The 19993-nt window shown below is 33.2% G+C and overlaps 1 protein-coding gene across 1 annotated transcript; it reads left to right on the forward strand.

Moving 5' to 3' along the window:
- The first annotated feature begins 1180 nt into the window (after window positions 1-1180).
- Window positions 1181-19607, forward strand: LOC140046619 (partner of bursicon-like). The gene is made up of 2 exons (XM_072091315.1): window positions 1181-1646; window positions 16988-19607. The coding sequence occupies exons 1-2, from the start codon at window positions 1392-1394 to the stop codon at window positions 17135-17137; spliced, it is 405 nt and encodes a 134-aa protein (XP_071947416.1). The 5' UTR covers window positions 1181-1391; the 3' UTR covers window positions 17138-19607.
- Window positions 19608-19993: the final 386 nt, after the last annotated feature.

The following is a 19993-nucleotide window of genomic DNA, read 5'->3' on the forward strand; positions in this document are numbered from 1 at the left end:
TTCGCGCTTTCTACTATATGGCTTGAGTTAAGATCATACACTAAGTTATATGGCACGTGTCAGAACAGAACTTTATTGAGTATTATTATTATTGATATCAGTTATTAGCAAAATAGCTAATAAAAGACCTATCGATGTTAGTACTAGGTCGTAATTTCAGGGGTCCACCAACAGGTAGGGTGCGCAAAGGAAGTATAGCTACTGATCTAATGGCGCCTTTCCGCGTGTATCGTCAGTGAAGTACGTTACTTTAATAAGCAGCTGGCCTAGATTAAATTACTTTGTTATTCAACAAACAATTAAGACAGGATTCTTTTTTGACACAAACAAAAACCATGACAGATTATTTGTGCAATGCCTGATGTACAAAAATCGTTAACAATTAAGTTATAACATATCGGTCGCTTGCTGACAGCTAGCGTTGTCACAGAAAACCGAATTCCTATGCCGGGTGAATCCCGCTGACGCTAGCAAGACGATGGAACACCAAATTAACCGAATGTAATATATCGGTTTTAATTAAAGATTTCTCCTTCTATTAATACTACTAATTTAGAAATCTACCTATTGACGTCATCTTGCGTTTGGTAAAAAGAAGTTTTTCTCCTAACGTATCGGGTTGGCGTTCGGAATACATGTTGCTTGGGGATATACGGTTTTGGAAAACAATAATTTAGTAGATAGAATCTGGTTAACTTGATTAGAAACTTTGTTTTGACATAATACTATTAATATTTCATTTAATTCAAAATTTCAAACAACCAACCTACTTTGTGTTTGATTTCTAGTTATTAACAATTAGTTGCGTTCTATAATGTCATTAATTTTTATAACATACATACCCGGTTTGGATAGAAAGTTGTAACATTTACGTCACCAAGAATTATGAATTTACCTTTCAAGATCGAATAAAAAATGCTGAGACGTCATACTTGGCTATCCTTTATTTTAATACGATTGATACATTGGAACAACGTTCAATTGGCACTGAATATTTAACATTAAATCATAATAGCCATAGTAATACACAGTAATTGCTTGTGGTTTTATACGAGAAACTATCCCTCATGAATATTCATAAAAAAGTTTTTATTGGGTATTAATGAAGTGCGCCCTCGATTACTTAAAAGAACGACTCGTCGATTTCAGTGCTTATTAATTGCGACACTGTCTCGAGTGGGTCAAACGCTCAAGTCAAGCAGTTTACTTACTACAATAATCGGTTCTGTGTTTCTAAAGCCGGATACAAGTTGTACGCAAGCATCATTCGATTAAATGAATTTATTCATCAAACTGTACAAAAGCACGAGATAGATAATATTGCCGTTTGATATTTTTACTAACTAAAAAAAAAACTGTTTATCAGGTACTTTGTATATTACTGGAGAAAAATGAGTTATATGCACTCAATAGGGTTGATTTTGGTTTACGCAATATGTTTTGTGCTCTCAAAAGGTGCCTCACAATCACGACGACACCCGCAATGTCAGGCAGTGACAACAGTTATCAAAATTTCTCAAGAGGTTTATGAACAGGATACAAAGAGGACTATGTTCTGTCGCGGAAGTGCAAATGTAACGTCGTGTGAAGGTACATGTAAATCGCGGATGATTCCCAAAGTGTCAAGCCCGCTTGGATTTACAAAGGTAGGATATCACACCGAATTGTAGTTTATTGTTATTTTGCTAATAGGCCAATTTCATTTCATTTCATAATAACATTTATTTCCTTCATAATATACAAAATAAATAATACAATACAAAATTCATAACGAGAAGAAAGATAGTTAAAACAATACAATTTTTTTTTCTCATCTTTAAAATGCATAAAACAATATTATGACCGCTTTAAGTAAGTCATGTGTTGACTTCCAACTATTGTTATAACAGACTTCTCTGAAATTGAACATCATTCAATTATGCACCACTTGTCAGAACATGAATCAATTTAGACATTATATGTCCCCACTCTCTGGTTAAAAGTAATTTAATTAGGTAATACAATTGCTAACCGAACAATCGTGGTACTTTGGCGGTACTCCCTGCTTGTTTATTTTCTTGCGCTGCAATTAGTTCTACTAAACAGTTCGTAACGTAATTTTTCCTCCACTACAACAACATCTTGCCAGTAATGAGGCATTGTCGAATTCGTTGAATATTTGTGTACAAATATGTAAGATTTATGTAAAACATATGGAACTGACTAATGCCTGAATTTTAATCACCAGTACTTTATAGGAGTCAACAATCTAATGAAAATATTCTTCAGTGTTTAGTTAGTAGGCCCTACTGTAGTAGTCTGAAATGAGTTTTTAATTATCTTCCCACACATCAACACTAACTATTTGGCACTAACTTATAACTTTTCACGACGCTTGGCAAGCTTAACAGACAGTATGTGGATAAACACTTTCCGTCGTTAAAATTAGAAATAAAACATGGTGAAAATTATAAATACAATGTATTCATTGATGTTTGTGGAGATATTTTTATCTCATTTCGAGAGCCGATTTAATGAGCGATTTCCCTAATGCATTATGCGATTACTTCCCTTTATTATCCCTCGGGGACACCATCGAGTTATCTTAGAAAAAAAATTCCGTAGATATAGTGTTAGTTCTCCTGTTCTTACTTAACTCTGCTGCCAACTTGCCTGACTGTTGCGTATAATATCTGAAAAAGTTGATCAACTACGAAATGCGATTTGATAAAAGAAACAATCATATTATTATAGAATGTATCATTTATTTAATCATTAAATGTCGTATTGTCCATTTTGTTTAGTATATCAACAGACAAATTTACTATTGTTAGTCAATTTTCCCGGCATATAGATACTATTACTGTTATCCTTGCAAATTCCATGACATAAGGTCCACATATGTTTACCATGTAAATGTATTAAAAACAATGTAAAATGTGATGCTAATGTTCAGTCTATTAACTCTTCAGACAATTTATAATAATACTTTTTATTAAAAGAAAAACTGCATACAGACAAAATTATAATAGTTTTTCTTTTTGCAATCTATACGAGAATCGCTTGAATTCTGCAACTGTCGTATTTGACTACGATTTCTATAGTTGCACATTTTAATTAACATTCTACATTGTGTGTGTGTGTGTGTGTGTGTGTGCTGTGTGTCTGTTATATTAAAAAAAATGTGTTCTTATAGCAAAAAGAATGCATTTTATCTAGGTGTTGGTGTCTATTTCCAAATCCAGTTTGACAGTTTTCCCACAATTCAGCTTTGTCGTACTGGTGCGACCCAAATGCACCCTAACCCATGTGGATTTATTTAGCTTAACAGTAGGCCTAATCGATTACATTATAAATCATGTGTTTATAATCACATTTAAACATAAGTATTTAGAATGTTGATCTTAGTTTAAACGTTCGGCAATGACCCTATGACAGCCACACCACTGGTAGGTCTAAACAGCATAATTGTTTCCAAATATAAAACATTTTTACTTCAAAGAAATGTGTAGATATTCTGCTGGAAAAGAAATTGTATATTATTAAATGTGTCTAAAGTTTGAAACTTATTAAAATGGTAAAACTATTGCTAAATAAATGGTAAAACAATTTACGGAATAGTTTAAACAATATCCCATCAAACCGGAAACTTTAAATAGTTTTGTTAACATTACTTTCACAACCACTGCTGTTTCTTACGCAGCAAATCTGGTTAAAACTTGAACTTTATACGCATGTGTGTTGGAGAAACATAATGAGCGACAGGAGTGTATGAACAGACATCATGAAAAATGAAATACTCCTACTACTAATACTACTCCGTGTGAACAAATATTTCATCTCTCTAAATCTTTATTTATGGTTTTTATATTTTATTAATGAACTTTACAAGCATTTCATTTTTGCTGAGAGAAAACATAGTGCGCAAACATCTTCTATCCATCGTGTTTTTGTTTGTCTTTAAAAATAACTTTCACTAGAATGTTATTTTTGTTGTCGAGAGGAAATACACAGTGTGAATAACCCTTTCTTCATCTTTCTCAATCGTTGATTTATATCCGGGCAAGTTCTCGAAGCGTGCCTATTTAGCACGCTCTCTCATCTCATTATAACGCCTGGATGAGTAATAACATACAGGTTGAGAATTCGGTATTCTATCAATATCTCACTGATTCGATTTCCCGACGTAATTATTGACTTTATCCTATGCGGATTTAAATTAAGGCAGACATGAAGTATATACTATTTCGATTTAGAGGATGAATACCTATCTCGTCTGTGTCATCAATATCCTAATTACTAAAGATTCAATCGTGATAATTGTTGTAAGGCTCAAAATAACTCAATTAATTAGTTGTTGCTTAAAATAAAATCTATTACAAGAAAAGTGAGTCAGGTTAAGAGTTTAACGACATTTACAAAATTCTGAAAATTAATTTTGATTAGATTATCGTATTGCATTCCGAAAGTAAAACAAATATTTTTTTTAATGAAAATCATTTTACAACACCAATCAATATACAGTAGGTCTAAATAACACTTTTTAAATCATTAAATAATGTAAATGTGAAATAAAAATTAAATTATTTGATTTTAATTACACTTATTCACATTAATTCAAACGTTTGACGATAACTCTATTCTGTAAATTTTATTTTACATTTTGGACCATTTTAAATCATTTTAAAAAGTATTTTAATTTGGGAATTTCATGTATATCTTTGCATTGTTTTAACTATACGAAGCAAAGTGAATTTCCATTTTAAATAGACCGATACATTTTCTTGAATCTCAATATTAGACTATGGAAATGTTTTTTTTTTTCAAAAATGATAATTGGCCTATTGACATATTTTAATTGCAATTTGGATAATCATTTTATTTATTCATCAATTTCTGTCTTTTGTTATTATACTTTTGGTATCCATACTGGTTTTAAAAGTGGATCACAGTAACATATTTTAGGCTACATCGCAAAAAAAACAAGGCCAACAGCCATTAAGTCACGTGCTACAATGCATAGTAATACCAGACCGACAGACCGACAGACCGACAGACAGACAGACAGAGAGACCGACCAACCGACATAGTGAACTATACTGACCGAAATTACTGAACATGTTTAAAAATGTTGAAATGTTTAAAAACATTAATTTTTTTTTAATTTACACGTGCGTAGCCTGTCACTTTCGACGTGCTCGTATAACGTAATTTCGAGTTGAAAAGTAAGTCAAGAAAACAGAAATCGGGCAAAAAGAGTGCGCAATAACATTTAACGCGCAATGCGCTCGCAAAAATATGCGCACTCATGGCAATTTTGTAAACGCTTAAAATTGCCTGAAATGTACTCTTATTTCATCGAAAATAAATTTTGAAAATGTTAAGCACGCGTACGCATGCGTTACATGCGCTACGCACGTAATTGTATTACCATATGATGATTTATGCCCTGAAATTTATGAGTACCAAATTTTATTTAATTGTGATTCATGGTTGTGAAGATATGATTACAAACGTGATTTTGTTAAATCGTGCGTAGACCGCGTAATTTTTTATTGCGCACCGTGAAAACATAACCACATTGATACCTGGCCATAAGGAATATACTGTGAAAAATTGACCTAGCTAGATTAAACTGATATCAAGATAAGGTCAGAAAGCGATAAAACGCATAGTGATACCGGACCGACAGACAGACAGACAGACAGACCGACCGACAGACAGACCGACAGACAGACAGACAGACCGACCGACCGACATAGTGAACTATAGAGTCGCTTCCACGCGACTAAAAATCAAAGAAATACACAAAATTATACAATTGAAATGTCTTATGAAAGTAATGGTATTTTTTAAAGACATTTGATGGGAAAAACCAAACTGGTTTGGGGAAAATTTAAGAGATTATAACATGATAATTATAATTACATCAAACTATTTTACGATACCAATTTTTTTTAAATACAAAAATATGTAATAATTAAAATGTGTATATAAAAGTATATAGTATTTATTTTTAAAGGAAAATTCATTGATGGGAACAACCAACCAAACTTTCCGTAAAATTTAAGAGCTTATATAACTAGGTATATTATGGTTAAAACAGTTAAATATAAATTATCTTACGAGATCTATATAGGCCTAAATCTTTAAAATCTCATGCGTTGCGAAAATTGCATCGCGTTGAGTAAACACTAATTATTTAGCCCATTTGAACTACATGTCAAATTAAGAAAAAAAAAACACTTTCTGTCGTTAGTTTTGTTTCCGACTTCCAGCTTCCTGCCCTCATCTTGTGGGTCAAATTAGATAATGATAAGATGAGAACTTTAATCAGTAAAAGATCTTCAATGAATCGTTAAAAGTCAATAAAAACCCAGATTTATCTTGTAAATGCTTCATGGAGGCTGACGAAGATAAGAACAACCGGAAAAGTAGGCCTTACAATTAGTTACCGTGGTTTATCTTAAACCTCTTTTAGGCCACTCATTTTTTTTATTGTGAAACAAAACAAATTATATTGTTTTTTTCGGTAAAATCATTTTAAAAATAGCAACATGACCTAAATTACCTTCATGTTTGCATCAATAAATTTAATTTTTTTTTCCGAATAAATAAAAATAGTCAAACGGAATAGATAATTTTTTGTTGGGCAATAATCTTGTCATACCAAACTCGACTTGAGTCGAATATGAATGCAACCATCGACTTTTTTTTTTCATTTTAATAATTCCGATATCGTTACCATTTAAAAGTGTTTTTTTTTAAATTATAGCAAGAATACCACCTAAATGAGATTATTTCGAAAAAGAGATTTCCTTAAAAGTTCAATGTTTAAGAATTTGGGTTAATAACTTGGAAATACATGTTGCTAACAAGGTGCGTAGATAAACCACAGTCTACTTATCTGAACAATACGTATGTTTTCTGTGTTTTTAACTTTCTCTGTAAATTTGGATTTTGATCAGGGAAACTTGGAAAATTGATTACGACAAACTGACTATTCATTGTAACTTCTCAAAGTGTGTCAATGTTTAATCATATCATATTACCTCAATAATAATTTTGATATGTTTTAGTAACAGCTAGAGGACAGATGAACTCCTTTACCTACACCTTCACATAATAGTCTGTGTGTGACATATTACCGCAACTCACAGATTTCCGACTGTCAGGGCTTGGTCTTTAGTTACCGCTTTACCTTAGGCTAGTATTTCGTCACTTCCTACTGTAGTTCTATATCGTCACATGGTTATGATCTTTCAGTATTATATATCATCCGGGTTGTTTTTATAGTTAAATTAGAATAATCACATTATCAACCGTTATATCAAATAAGTTTCCTAACATGTATTGTACTTTTTTCATTCTAAATTAATGATATTATGTAACACAGATACTGGCTCGCTTCATTTAATTAAATTTATAAAAAAAGAAAAAACAAAAAGGTTATAAACAAGTACATAATTATACAGTAGGTCTAATTAATAGCAATTAGTAGTTTTTCTCTCTCTAGATTGTAGTAGGCCTAATATGAGAAGTCTAGATATTATCAATGATTGTATCAAGTCCTAAATTGACCCAATGTTATGTTTGTAAACTGTGCGCACGCATTACATATTTTGCGTTTGAATGCGCATTTGAAATTTAATGAGCTATACGGTATAATTATATACCTGATATTGTACATTTATTCCCGATTTTGTTTTGTTGGTAATCTATGCCACCAGCCTGGATATATACCCAATCCCACGAGACATTTACGTTTTTGATCACTTGTTATTAGATACACTTATGCATATAATTTTAAAAGAAGATTTAGGCCCTAAATAGATCCTAAAATAAATTTTCCCAACGGATGGAAGACATATTAGGCCTAAAAAAAAAAGTTTGTTTGCTGTCATCCGCCGCCCCTAATTTCGTCAAAAATTTGGGGCGGAGATAAGACGTTTTTACGTTGAGGGCGCTTAAAAAAAAGTTTTTTTATGATTTTTTTTGGCCGAAAAGGTGTAAAAATCAAGTGTGCGAGGATGAAACAATAAAAATAATAACGTAGCGTATATTTCGGTGTATAATCGCACTTTTGACACGCAAATTTAACCTCTAAATTAAGGGTGCGTCTTATACACCGAACATAAATGCCTCAACACACAGATATCGCCACCTCGTTGGCTACGCTTGGGCTTTTTAAGGCAAGGCCTAGGCCTATTAGTATTATTACTAAAGAGTAGGCCTAGCCTAGCTACAGTGTACTAGCGTAACAGCAACCTGCTAGTTTTCAAGACATTTTAGCGTGATTTTGTACTAAATATGATGAAAAGATTTGTTCATTATGGAGCTGTTTTAGGCGCTCCGATAAAATTTCATTTGTAAACGTTTACGATTGGATTATAGTTATACGCACGACCGTCGTACCCCCAGCGCGAGCGAGCCCTTCTTGGCAACCACATGGTGTACAGTATTCGCCTAGTATATTCTCCAGTTGATTATAGCATAGCATAGCATAGCATAGCATAGACCTAGCGTACACACTTCTAGGATACATAGATACTAATCGAATACGATTGTCCGTGAAATCGTGAGCCTCTCGATAAAAGGATCGAGCGAGGCTAGCCAACACACACGTGCGGTCATGCACTCGATGTTGCGGGTGCGAAACTCATGAATAACAAGTTAAGCGTGGTTCCCACTAGAACGTAACGCAAGGACGTAAACGCAACGCAAGCGTTTTAACCAATGACATGCGAAGTTATAGACATTTAGCAATCACAAGCGAATAAGTCATCGCTTGTGATTGGTCAATTCACTTGCGTTGCGTTACGTCCTTGTGCTGCGTCGCTAGTGGGAACCACGCTCTAGAAAGAACTGATGGAATGGGGGACTTCCCTTCTTGTTGAGGCTGGGCGCGGCCGTCTTATACATCGACGATATACAAAATACCGATATTTACTCTCAGTTATACACAGGTGCGACTTATACACCGAATTCCGAAATATACGGTACACTAACTTCTAAAATATTTAATTAGGCCTGCTAACAACGACCTAGTAGGCCTAGCCTAGGCTGGTTTAGACACGGGGCCTAACGCGCCCAAAACAGAATTAAAGTGTGAAACAAATTATGAATAGATGTTTGAGCTCGTTGTTTTATTCAGTGTGTTTTGTTACTCTCAAATTCGCGTACAATTAACAGAGAAATTAACATTGAAAAAAAAAAAAAAAAAAAAAAAACTTTTTTTCACCCGCCCCCCCCCCCCTCCCCACCCTACCAAAAAAAAAAATTTACAGCAAACAGACATTTTTTTTTTAGGCCTTATAATTAGGCCTAATCGAAATTTACACAAAATAAATTTACCCACAAGTGAACTTTTTGTTATTACAACAATTCGAATTCCTCGAAATAAACTTTAAGGGAATTAATTTAGATTAAAGGTTGTTTCTGAAGATGAAAGAATAAGACTAGCTAAATTTTCAGCTTTTTTTATAGGTAGCCTAAGTTGCGCAAAGAACGTATTTATAACATGAAACGGTATTTTGAACATTCCATTTTGGTATCATTTTAACCTAAATGCCTGTCTAGATATCCACATGAGGATTGAAAAAAAGTATATACATTAATCCACGTTATTATTACGAGTATAGCTATGTTGGCATGCTCTTTCTCTATCTAAGTTAAATACAGTCAATCCTGCTATTTAACGTGTCCTACGTGTGTGGTCAACATTACATCTGAAATATCGGAGTTAAACCGGAGTTACGTAGGCATTGTGTCGGATCAGCTTAATTCTGATGCACACTTAACCCTAGTTTGTAATATACGGTGAATTCCGAAAAGAAAGTTAAACCAAAGACATCTTCCAGTGTACGAATCTTGACTGTCGTGGTGTTTATTAATGGTAGCAGAAGTTTTAAGTACTGTAGGCCTATTATTTAGGTCTAACAGTTTGGTTTTCGGAAATACAAAATTTGTATTTGTCGTCAATCTTTACGATTCTTCGTATAGGCCTAACTGCAGTTAAATTGAGTAAACTCTACAAATTAATTTAAACTTTAGCCAATATACGTAGACATCCTTCCTAATTTGGTGTTTAAATATATCTGTGGTTTTAAGTTATTTTTAAACTCTTATTGTTGATCAGACTATTTGAAATCAATCAGATGTATAGTAATTATATTAGTAAATATACTTCAAACAAACTAATTTAGGAGTTCAATCTGATCGTGCTACAGTATCTAAAAATACAAGTGAAATTGCAAAATATTAATTAGAAATCTTAACACTTCTATACCAATATCTCGGAAACATCAGTTTGCAGTTTAATACCTCGTTCATGATTGACGGCATTTTTAAAAGCATCTATTGCAAACTTGTACAAATTCTTTTCTTTAAATTCAAGATTACACTTGCTAATTAGAGACCTGACAGAAAGATTACCTTATCATTTCGTTTGATAAGTAGAGCGGCGTGCCAAATTTATATTAAAATAACTTCAGGAAATGAATTGGTCAATTTAAAAATACACATATTTTTATTAAACTTATTTTATAAATAATTTAAATATTATGTCTGATAATTAATTAAGTATAATTTTAGATGTTTACAAGAAAACGTCATTCTATACTTGGATATAGCAAATATATGAATATATATATTGGCGCGCGCGTGCAAATAATGATAATATGACACGCACTCGTACAAATACCGGCAATGGTACGCGCGTCAACTACTGTATGTTTTAAACATATATTTTCTTCAACGGCGGACCACCAAACGTTAACGTGAGCATCCAGGCATCTCAATTATCATATTTATATATCAATTTCATGTGTATTTTTATCCAAATGTGTAAACCTAAAGGCATTTATACTATCGGATTTTATTTCTCTGTCAGATCCACTTAAACTGTTTAAAAGCAAAACATCTATCATGCCGGTTATTTGTATACCACCAGAGGTTGATGGTCCATTTACGACGATTTAATTCTAAAAAAGAATGATTTAATTCCTTAAAAAAATTAAGTTGATATCACATTTTAAGTGACTTAGGCCTATATAGTAATCATTAATAAAAGCTGGTTAAATGGTTAGTTTATACTTAAAGCTATTATTAAAAATGGAATATCTAGATTTTTAAAAAGAATTCGAAATATCAATGTTGCATTGATTATAAGTTAATCTAAACTGATTTTTTTTTCTAAGGAAATTAATCTCATGATTCAAACAACAAAACATGTTTATTGTAGATCCGATAACAACCTAGCGTGGAAGTTGGAAATGAGCAGATTCCCCGCCAAAATTTTTTTTTTTTTTTTAAATCTTATAATCGACTTTTGATGCATCGATTTGGTATGGTTTAATCAACAAACATCGGTAATTTACTATATTTGTACACGCCCGCCTATAAATCCGGCTCTGTGCAAGTGGACTGAACTATGGTTTTCTTTCTAGAAATCTTAACATTGTGTGTTTGTTTAATTTGTAAGATGTAACAGCCGTATTGTAAATATCCCTCGGCGTATATCGGTATTATGTGGCATATATGTGTATTGCCACTACGGGGGTTATTGTAGATTTTCGGACTTCCCTTCTCAAATGAACAAACTCAATTTTCCACATCATCATTGACTTTACGTAGACAGACACATATGTTGTACGCGTAAGTTCAAACGTTGTTGAAATAGCAGTTTGTACGCGCGCGTGTAAAAGTTGGCGATGGTATCATCTTACGCGCGCGTTCAAACGTTGGCGATATGGTATATTTTTGCACGAGCGCGTTCCCACGTTAGTGTTGTTGTACACACAACATTGTACCTGAATGGTAAATCAACATTTCCAATTACTTTACAATGTTACAATAAATAATGAGATAAATAGGATTGGCGTTTCGGAAACTTTTATGAAACTGCATCTTTTACATCTATATGAAATTACATCCAGTGTAATTATGTTAAAGGTTTTGATCACTATCAATTGGGCCGTTCCATGAGAACATTTTAAATAATCTATCTTTAGTTTATAAACGAGGTTAATAAATACAATATACGACCCTGGCCACACAATTTTTTAGACATCAAGCTGATTTAAAGGTACGCGATTCCTTTTTAAGGCAATACCTTATCATACGAACCAAGCTCCAGGGCAGCCCGAAGCATTTCGTCCTGCGGGGAGCTCAGGGTGTTGGACCCGCCAGTATAATTGACGGTGGCTAGAAATAGAACCGCAAATGTTTACTTTTCTAATTTTTCCCAGTGGGACACAAAGAGGATGATTACATCTCATTGTTTCTGCTATCAACATTATATGGCCTCTCTCACTACCCGACATAATTTAATATAATATCTTTATATAGATTATTCTGTGTATCATCTTTTCTGCTGAACTTCAGCTAGTTAAACCCGGTTAGCCCGTCTACCGTCTGATGCCGTCAGCACGGCTCTTTTGCTGACGATATGCAATAAAGTTACCATTGAAAATCTATTTACGTTTAATGTTTAATGCTATTTCTAAATTAAAGTGTCTTCATCTGTGTAATACTCGGACAGAGATGTAGGCCAACTATAAGTGGTGTTCAGACAATGACGCACGTTTGATGTTTTTACGCCTGAAGTCAAAATAATGTTTTCGTTTCCTGTTTGATTCTTTCTGTGAATCTTTCACAATATTCTGATGTAGCAAAACAACGCTTCTTCTTTCACGAGTTTCACATTATCGTTTGCAAAGCACAACATGTTTTCTGTACTTCCGCTTTTTTTTATAAAAACAAATAAGTAGTTTTTAAAAATAAATAACATATAGCATATTAAACGTTATAATAGCCACAGTTCGAAGCACAAATAATGTTTATGAGTTAATGTGGAATATTATTTCATGAGTTGTTCTACTTAAAATTGGACAGGGTATCAACTAATAAAACATTCTCCTAATTCAACAAACAAAAATATTTATATTTGTTTTATAACTTCTATTCACTAATTTGCTGCTTCCAAATTGATTCAGAATGTTTAGTTTGAGGTTAGGCCATTCATCCATGAAGGCAATTCAAACTCGGGATTTTGGAAACGGAGGAAATGGTGCACGATGTTGGTCTTTGAACGTCCAACAGTCCGTCACCAGTTTCGCGTTGCACAACAAAAATGTTTAAACGAAAAGATGAAAGTCCAATAGAAAAATGTACTTTAATAATATATTCAAGACAAGAACTAAATAATACTGAACGGCAGTGTCAGACAAACATTCCATGATGTAAAAATAAACTCAGGTGTGTTATAGGCCTTCTGTAGCATACATTATTTAAAGTTGAAAGGGTCATATTTGCATTCTTTTTTCTAAGGCAGTTAATTTAATGTAATCATGTATTTCTAACATAATAAAACATTAGTGATGTGTGGATAAGCTGTGTACCCAGGCCAATGGCACAACCATCTGAGAACAGGTGTTTTCCTTGTGCGGCAATGTTAAACAGTTTGTTAGTAGCATTGTTCCAGAGTTCGGCAGGATTTAGCGTCGGCTATGAATCGAGATACAGTGCTAAGTAGACCGTGTTATTATGTTTAAAATCTATAAGAACTTAGTATTTCAGATTATTCAGAAATAAATCTTAAGATATGGCTTACTTAGAATTATAATCCTTGACATAATTTAAGATGCGGTCATATATTTCCAGACAATTTATATTTAAATGATATTGTCTCCCAAAAACATGAAAAATGAAAATAAATAAAAAAAAAAGAATAAAAAAGCTATTTCGCATTTAATCATTTTTGTAAAAAAACTAACAAAACAACATTTTTTTTCACTTATAAAAAGACAAAATTAACGGTTAAATTCAAAAATTTACTATTCTTTTATAATTATTATTAAAAATAAAATTTGTTTGAAAGTTTTCTAGCATGGTAAGTGTAATTTCTTTTTCAAGTTGACACTAATGAGAAGACGAAGTGTGCGTGCAGCAGAACATGTTTACCACATTTTTAGCAAACGACTTTTTAATGTGAATGTTTAAATTAATGTATTAGTCACATTAACATGACCTACATTCAGTGCCCACCCACAGTATTAAGAAATAGATAGAATCGGTATTATGTTTCTGAAAATAAAGACCTCTATCTTCATTGAGTCATTAAATTTAAAACCGGCATATTCAGATGAAAAGAAATTTGAGAACGTTAAATGAAATTCAATGCCTATTTACACATCTACAATTGTATTTTGCGAAATAAATTTATTTACGCAAGCAAGAACAGACAACTTAAACAAAATTAAGTTTGTGTTATAAAAAACTTTAAAGCAAACACAAAATATGTTTGAATAAAAAAAAACAACTGAACTCAAAATTTCAACATGCTCTTTTTTTTTTTTTAAATAAGTTAGAAACTAAACTAAATTGTTTTCTTGACACTTAAAACAAACCATTATTAGAAACAATTCATTTTAAAAACAAAGCAACTTACAATCAACCAACAAGCTAACATCAAAACAAGCAAACTTAAAAAAGTCAGCTAACAGCAAAACAGGTAAGTTAACTAAACAAGCAAGCAAGTACATTAGCAAGCAAACAATAAAAGGCCAGTTAACAGCAATGCCAGCAAGCTAAATTTCCAAAAAGCAAGCTAAGCAAGCAAAACAAACAAGATAACAACCAAGCAAAACTTCAAAATGCTATGTTAGAAAGTTTAAAACTGAGGCTAGAAATGTCAATTTACATGGCTCACGAGCAACAAAGAAAACGACCTTTGTGTTCTTCAAAACATAGAGAGTGTGCCAAGTGTAGATCTGTATCTGACACCTGTATTGTTGATTAGCCTCGAGGTATTCAGTTATCTTGATGGAACATCCAGCGTTTCCACTTCTCTAGTTAATTGAAAAGATTAGTTCGAAGCAAACGTAATAATTCCAAGAATCTCATTTCAAATCTTCATCAACACGTTTAAATACAGAAAGCTTAAAAGTTATCAATTTTAAAACGGTTTATTAATATTGAATTTATATTTGACAGGCAGATCGGAAATATGTTTGCAAAAGCAAACATGGTTGTAAAACGTAGACCTATACACATGTTTACATTATTGGTCTAGTAAACCATAAAATAAATCCTACAAATTTTACTTGTAACGTCTAGACCAAGACCATGCTCAAATGTTCAATGCTACTCTGTTTCAATCTTAAACTGATCTTGGAGTTTGTATTTTTAGTATAATTCTTAAGATTTTTTCTTTCACATTTTCAGTCTTATTTTAGTTTGAGAATTAAAGTAAACAAAGTGTAAAAAAAAAGAAGACCGACCCTAAATATGTAAAATCGATTGGTTTGCAATTTTAACAAAATTATTTTATAATTTTCTCGAAAAAAGTATCCTTAACTTGAATTCGATCAAGTGATTGTTTACGTATTAGATGGTCTTCGTATCTAATTAATATTAGCGACTCTCCTGAAAGCGTTGTTATTAGATTCATCAGCTTCTAGCGCACTCAACTGGCGCCGTTCTGAACAGTTCATCCATTTTGAGAGGTTGTTACGAGTTCGACTGAGGTTCAAGAACACTGTTCAGACTATATTGGTTCAGTAATCAATAAAGCAAGTCTCACTTTATGATTACAACCGTGTATGATTTATGAAAACATTATGCAAATCTATTTTTTTTAAATAAATATATATAATATCAATGTGATGTCGTTCCGAAGCTAAAATTATGATTATACATTGAAGATTTATTGTTTTAACGCAAATGATGACATTCTGCATAACTAAACCAGATCCTTCAACCGGATACGAGATTCTGATGTGGAAACCTTATGCAAAATGCATTTTTAAATAGTATTATATTAATTATAAATATTAGTACCGCATTTATTTCATCGCAACTGATGACATTTTCTACAAACTAAACTAGATTCTCAACGGGTTACGAGGTTTTCATTATGAAAAACCGTGTTATTTAGTGTTATTAGTTGTTTCAGAAGTATATCATAATTCTGTGTGCATAACTAAACCAGATCCCCGAGTGGGATCTGAGGTTCATATGACGTATATTTACAAGCACATAGTACTATAGTAACGTACTAGAAGGTTTAATTTTAGACAAATATTTTTCATATTCATATACAATAGTTATAATATGATATCTTATGACACCATACGTAATAAATGAACACTCCACACTTCTTCCAAATCTTTATAACTTGCAAGGTATTTGAATATGAACGCGGAAAAACTTTTATGAGCTATACAATAATTGTAAAAGCTTAAATTCAGGCTAGATCATTGCCCTTTAGGCCAAACTATTCCTTACACATACCCAGGACCTGGTTATCACTGGTCGAAACAGCACGATCTGTGGATATTACTAATTCTTTTAAGTTTTATTATAATCAAGAAGTCGTTTTCCAGTGATGCATTTGACGTCATAGCAATATAAATTACATTAATGACCTTGTGCTCCGGCCATTAAATGTTATAAGTTTAGTGAATTGACTATGTGAAAATTGAATTAGTTGAGATAATTCTTTTCCAAAGAATATGACGTCACATAAAAACCCGTCAGTGCAAACGAAAGACACTGTTCGATGCGCGCATTTTATTTGCTGATTACGGTAACGCTATCAGAACGCTTGCTCAAATAATACACGCGCGCGTTCAGATTGTGAAGGTAAACGCACATGTTCACATGAATATAGTAAATTGTGCAATGTTTGTATATTTTGGCCTACTATGAAAGATATTGTGTGGGAAACAATTTGTTTATATTAACACATGTAACTAATAGGAAAAGACGTGTTACGCTATTCAAGGTTGCGTTCATACGCACTGACTCATATATAAACAGTTAAGATCCTGTTAGATTAGATTTCATGTGAATTTTATGTTTGAATGACGTAACGCATGAATCATCTTGTAGGAATCGGAAATTTGTTTTTGATACGTCGGTTTGCCAGTTGAGGCACCAAGTAAAACTCATGAGAATTGTAGTTATTATACATGACTTCATTTTATTTTTTATTTATATTTTACAGGTGTGCAAATGTTGTCGTGAAAACAGGCTGAGGATAAAAAAGGTAGAACTTCGGAAATGCTACACAGAAGACAAGGTACTCATTCCAAATGAAAGATACACAGTGGACATCCGAGAACCAGAGTCTTGTTCCTGCTCAACGTGTGGATGAAGTTTGTTGACTTTGTTCGATTATTTATTTTGAAGTGTACATTATTGCAATTCTATTGATTCTAATTCGATGCATTTTCCTACGGACGAATAGGCAAATACGTGTCTGCGAATAGACAACGCCAGTGTCTCCAAGGAGAGAAGCTAGCCTTTGGTTACAAACGATGATGTCATTATCAACTATAATTCACATTATAGATGTACTGGGATCGAATCATGTCTCTCCGTGAGCGCAGTGACCGATTCGTAAACTTGAATACTTGAAGAGTTAATCTTAGGTGATGTAAATGAACTTGTTACAAAGTTAAACATTTTATGCTAGTGTTTCACACTGTCATCAATCAAGTATAAGTAGAGAAAATGGGTTAATCAAGATATCTATGAATATTTTCGCTATGTGTACGCACGTCATTCGAATTAATGTTTTGATGTTGCTATGACGACATGTCATTAGAAGCTTTGATAAAGATTAATGTTGATTGGACCAAATAATGATAATTATGGTGATCGGTCAAATATATAAGAGGAAAAAAGAACAGTTTTATTTTGAAATAATTATTGTATTTATATATATAAAGCACAGTTCTAAAATTAAAAATTAAATTTATTTGTACAGCGCAAAAAAGTAATATAAGTTTACCGTATGTATTCATATATAAGAAATATTGTTGATAGCAGGAATAATGCGTTGGAATTTTTGACCAAGTACCTGTACAATTGACGCGTACGTACACATGCTGGTAGGCCTATATTATACCAGCGTCTGTACGCGCGCGTCAAGACTATGTCTACGTATAGCCTACACTTTACGCGTGCGTACAGTTGCTGATAGGCCTATATTATGCCAGCGTTTGTAAACGCGCGTCTAGTCTATGTATCTCTGTTATATCATCCAGGGTCATATCTAACATCCAGGGTGGTCATAATTATTATTGTTACAGCATTACGGTCCAGTACCCCCAGCTGATTCGATATTATCGCACCTTGAATGTTACCAATCTCTGAGGTAACGGATATTAATTACCGGTCATCGTATTGTCAGGTATAATTGTAAAGCCTTAAAAATGACAAATTCCAGAAGCCTATTGTGATAACTAGACGTGAATAATTTCGCAGTCTGACAAGTTCATTACCAATATGAAAGTATTATGAGTAGACCTATGTGTTTAATCAACGTACTGATAATTAAAGGAATTTTCCCAATTTGTTATCGTCGTAAGTAAAAGTCTCTCCACATAAAACTACCGTATAATATGGTACGCTCTAACGTTTGGTTCTCAATATGACGTTAGAAAGTATCCTGTGCTCTACAGTAAAAACGTTAGTTGATGCATCATAAAGCTTGGCTCCCACTAGGACACAACGCAACGCAAGGAAGCAGACGCAATGCAAGCAAGTTGACCAATCACACGCGACTGTTCGAATAATCCAACGCTTGAGATTGGTCAAATCACTTTGCTTTGCGTTACGTCCTAGTGTAAACCAAGTTTAAAGCACAGGACAGGTAAACACGTGCTTTAGGTGAGCTGTGTTGAACAGCTTGCCGTTTCTAAAAAGAATATTGATATTTCAAATTGGGTTCAGGCGTGAGATGTAAAGGCTCACTAGCCAATGTTGGTGCAATTTGTTTATAGCTTTAAGTACACGCATATACCTATGCTTAGCGTTTGATTTCGTTAAACCTTTGCCTGAACTTAAACATGTATACACGATATTGATTTGTAAGCTCAGAGTAATTACGATTGGGTTATTCTGATTGAAGTATTAGAATTAAAGAACAATCTGTTTTTCATACTACCTGAGAAGGAGCTGTATGAAATAATTACAGGTATCGTACAGGTCTTAGTGATGACGTCACTGACGTTTAAGCTTGGTTCCAACTTGATAGTAAACGCAATGATGACGGCATTGCGAGGTATTGTAAGACGCGACGAATACTGTTATTGGCTCCCACGCACGAATGATGCGCAATACAAGTGAGTTGACCATCACAAGCGAAAGTTCGGATGATCCATTTTTGGTCAAAACACATGGTTGCGCTTGCAGTACGTGTCGTTGCTTTCAAGTGGGTACCAAACTTAAACGTCAGTGACGACATCAACAAGACCGGAACGATTCGGTACCGTGATCTGTTATCATCATACGCTCAAGCACAAAGAACGAGCTAGTGTCTGCTGGGTGTATTGTAAAGTGTTTCCCACTAGGACGCAATGCGAGGCCACAAGTCACGCGCAGCACATCGCAAGTAATTTCACCCATAATTGGTAAAATTACTTGCGTTAACGTAGGAACCAAGCCTAACTGACGAAATAGAAACTAAACGTGCTTGAGTAATATAATTGATTGTTCGATCGGTTAATGGGACTTTGTAAACCGATGCATATATTAATTTAGGTTGAGTTGTAAATATGAAGTTATATTGCCAAATGGCTACTTCGAAATTGTCATTCCGTTTTCAATTATATTTTGTCTTTAATAAAACATAAATATTTAATTTACAAAATATTCTTTAGTAGTTTTTTAGTGTTGTTTTATTCTCTTGGCTATGAGTGAGTGTTTGTAGTTATCACCTTAATGTGTTTGTGACAATCGCTATAAAACATGATAGGCCTACTTTAAGGTGAGATGATGTCTAATGATCCGTAGAAATCTTTGTTTTTAACGTGAAGCTAAAGGTCCGTGTAAATCTTATAAAGACGTGGATGTAGACGGTTAAAATTACAAAACTATATGAAATACACAATACAATCATATTTTAATAGAGTAGCACTAGAATATGTTTATATCAAAACACAAATAACATCATCTAATCATTAGTAATAAAACCTAAACCAGTTCGTTGGTAATAAACATACTT

This window comes from Antedon mediterranea, chromosome 1 (genome assembly GCF_964355755.1).
Source record: "Antedon mediterranea chromosome 1, ecAntMedi1.1, whole genome shotgun sequence".
Taxonomy (NCBI): domain Eukaryota; kingdom Metazoa; phylum Echinodermata; class Crinoidea; order Comatulida; family Antedonidae; genus Antedon; species Antedon mediterranea.

What these genes read in the sequence shown, in the direction of transcription:
- LOC140046619 (XM_072091315.1), top strand. Translation starts at nt 1,392, where the DNA reads ATGAGTTATATGCACTCAATAGGGTTGATTTTGGTTTACGCAATATGT. An exon ending in GCCCGCTTGGATTTACAAAG is followed by an intron (nt 1,647 to 16,987) that starts GTAGGATATCAC and finishes TATATTTTACAG; the next exon opens with GTGTGCAAATGTTGTCGTGA.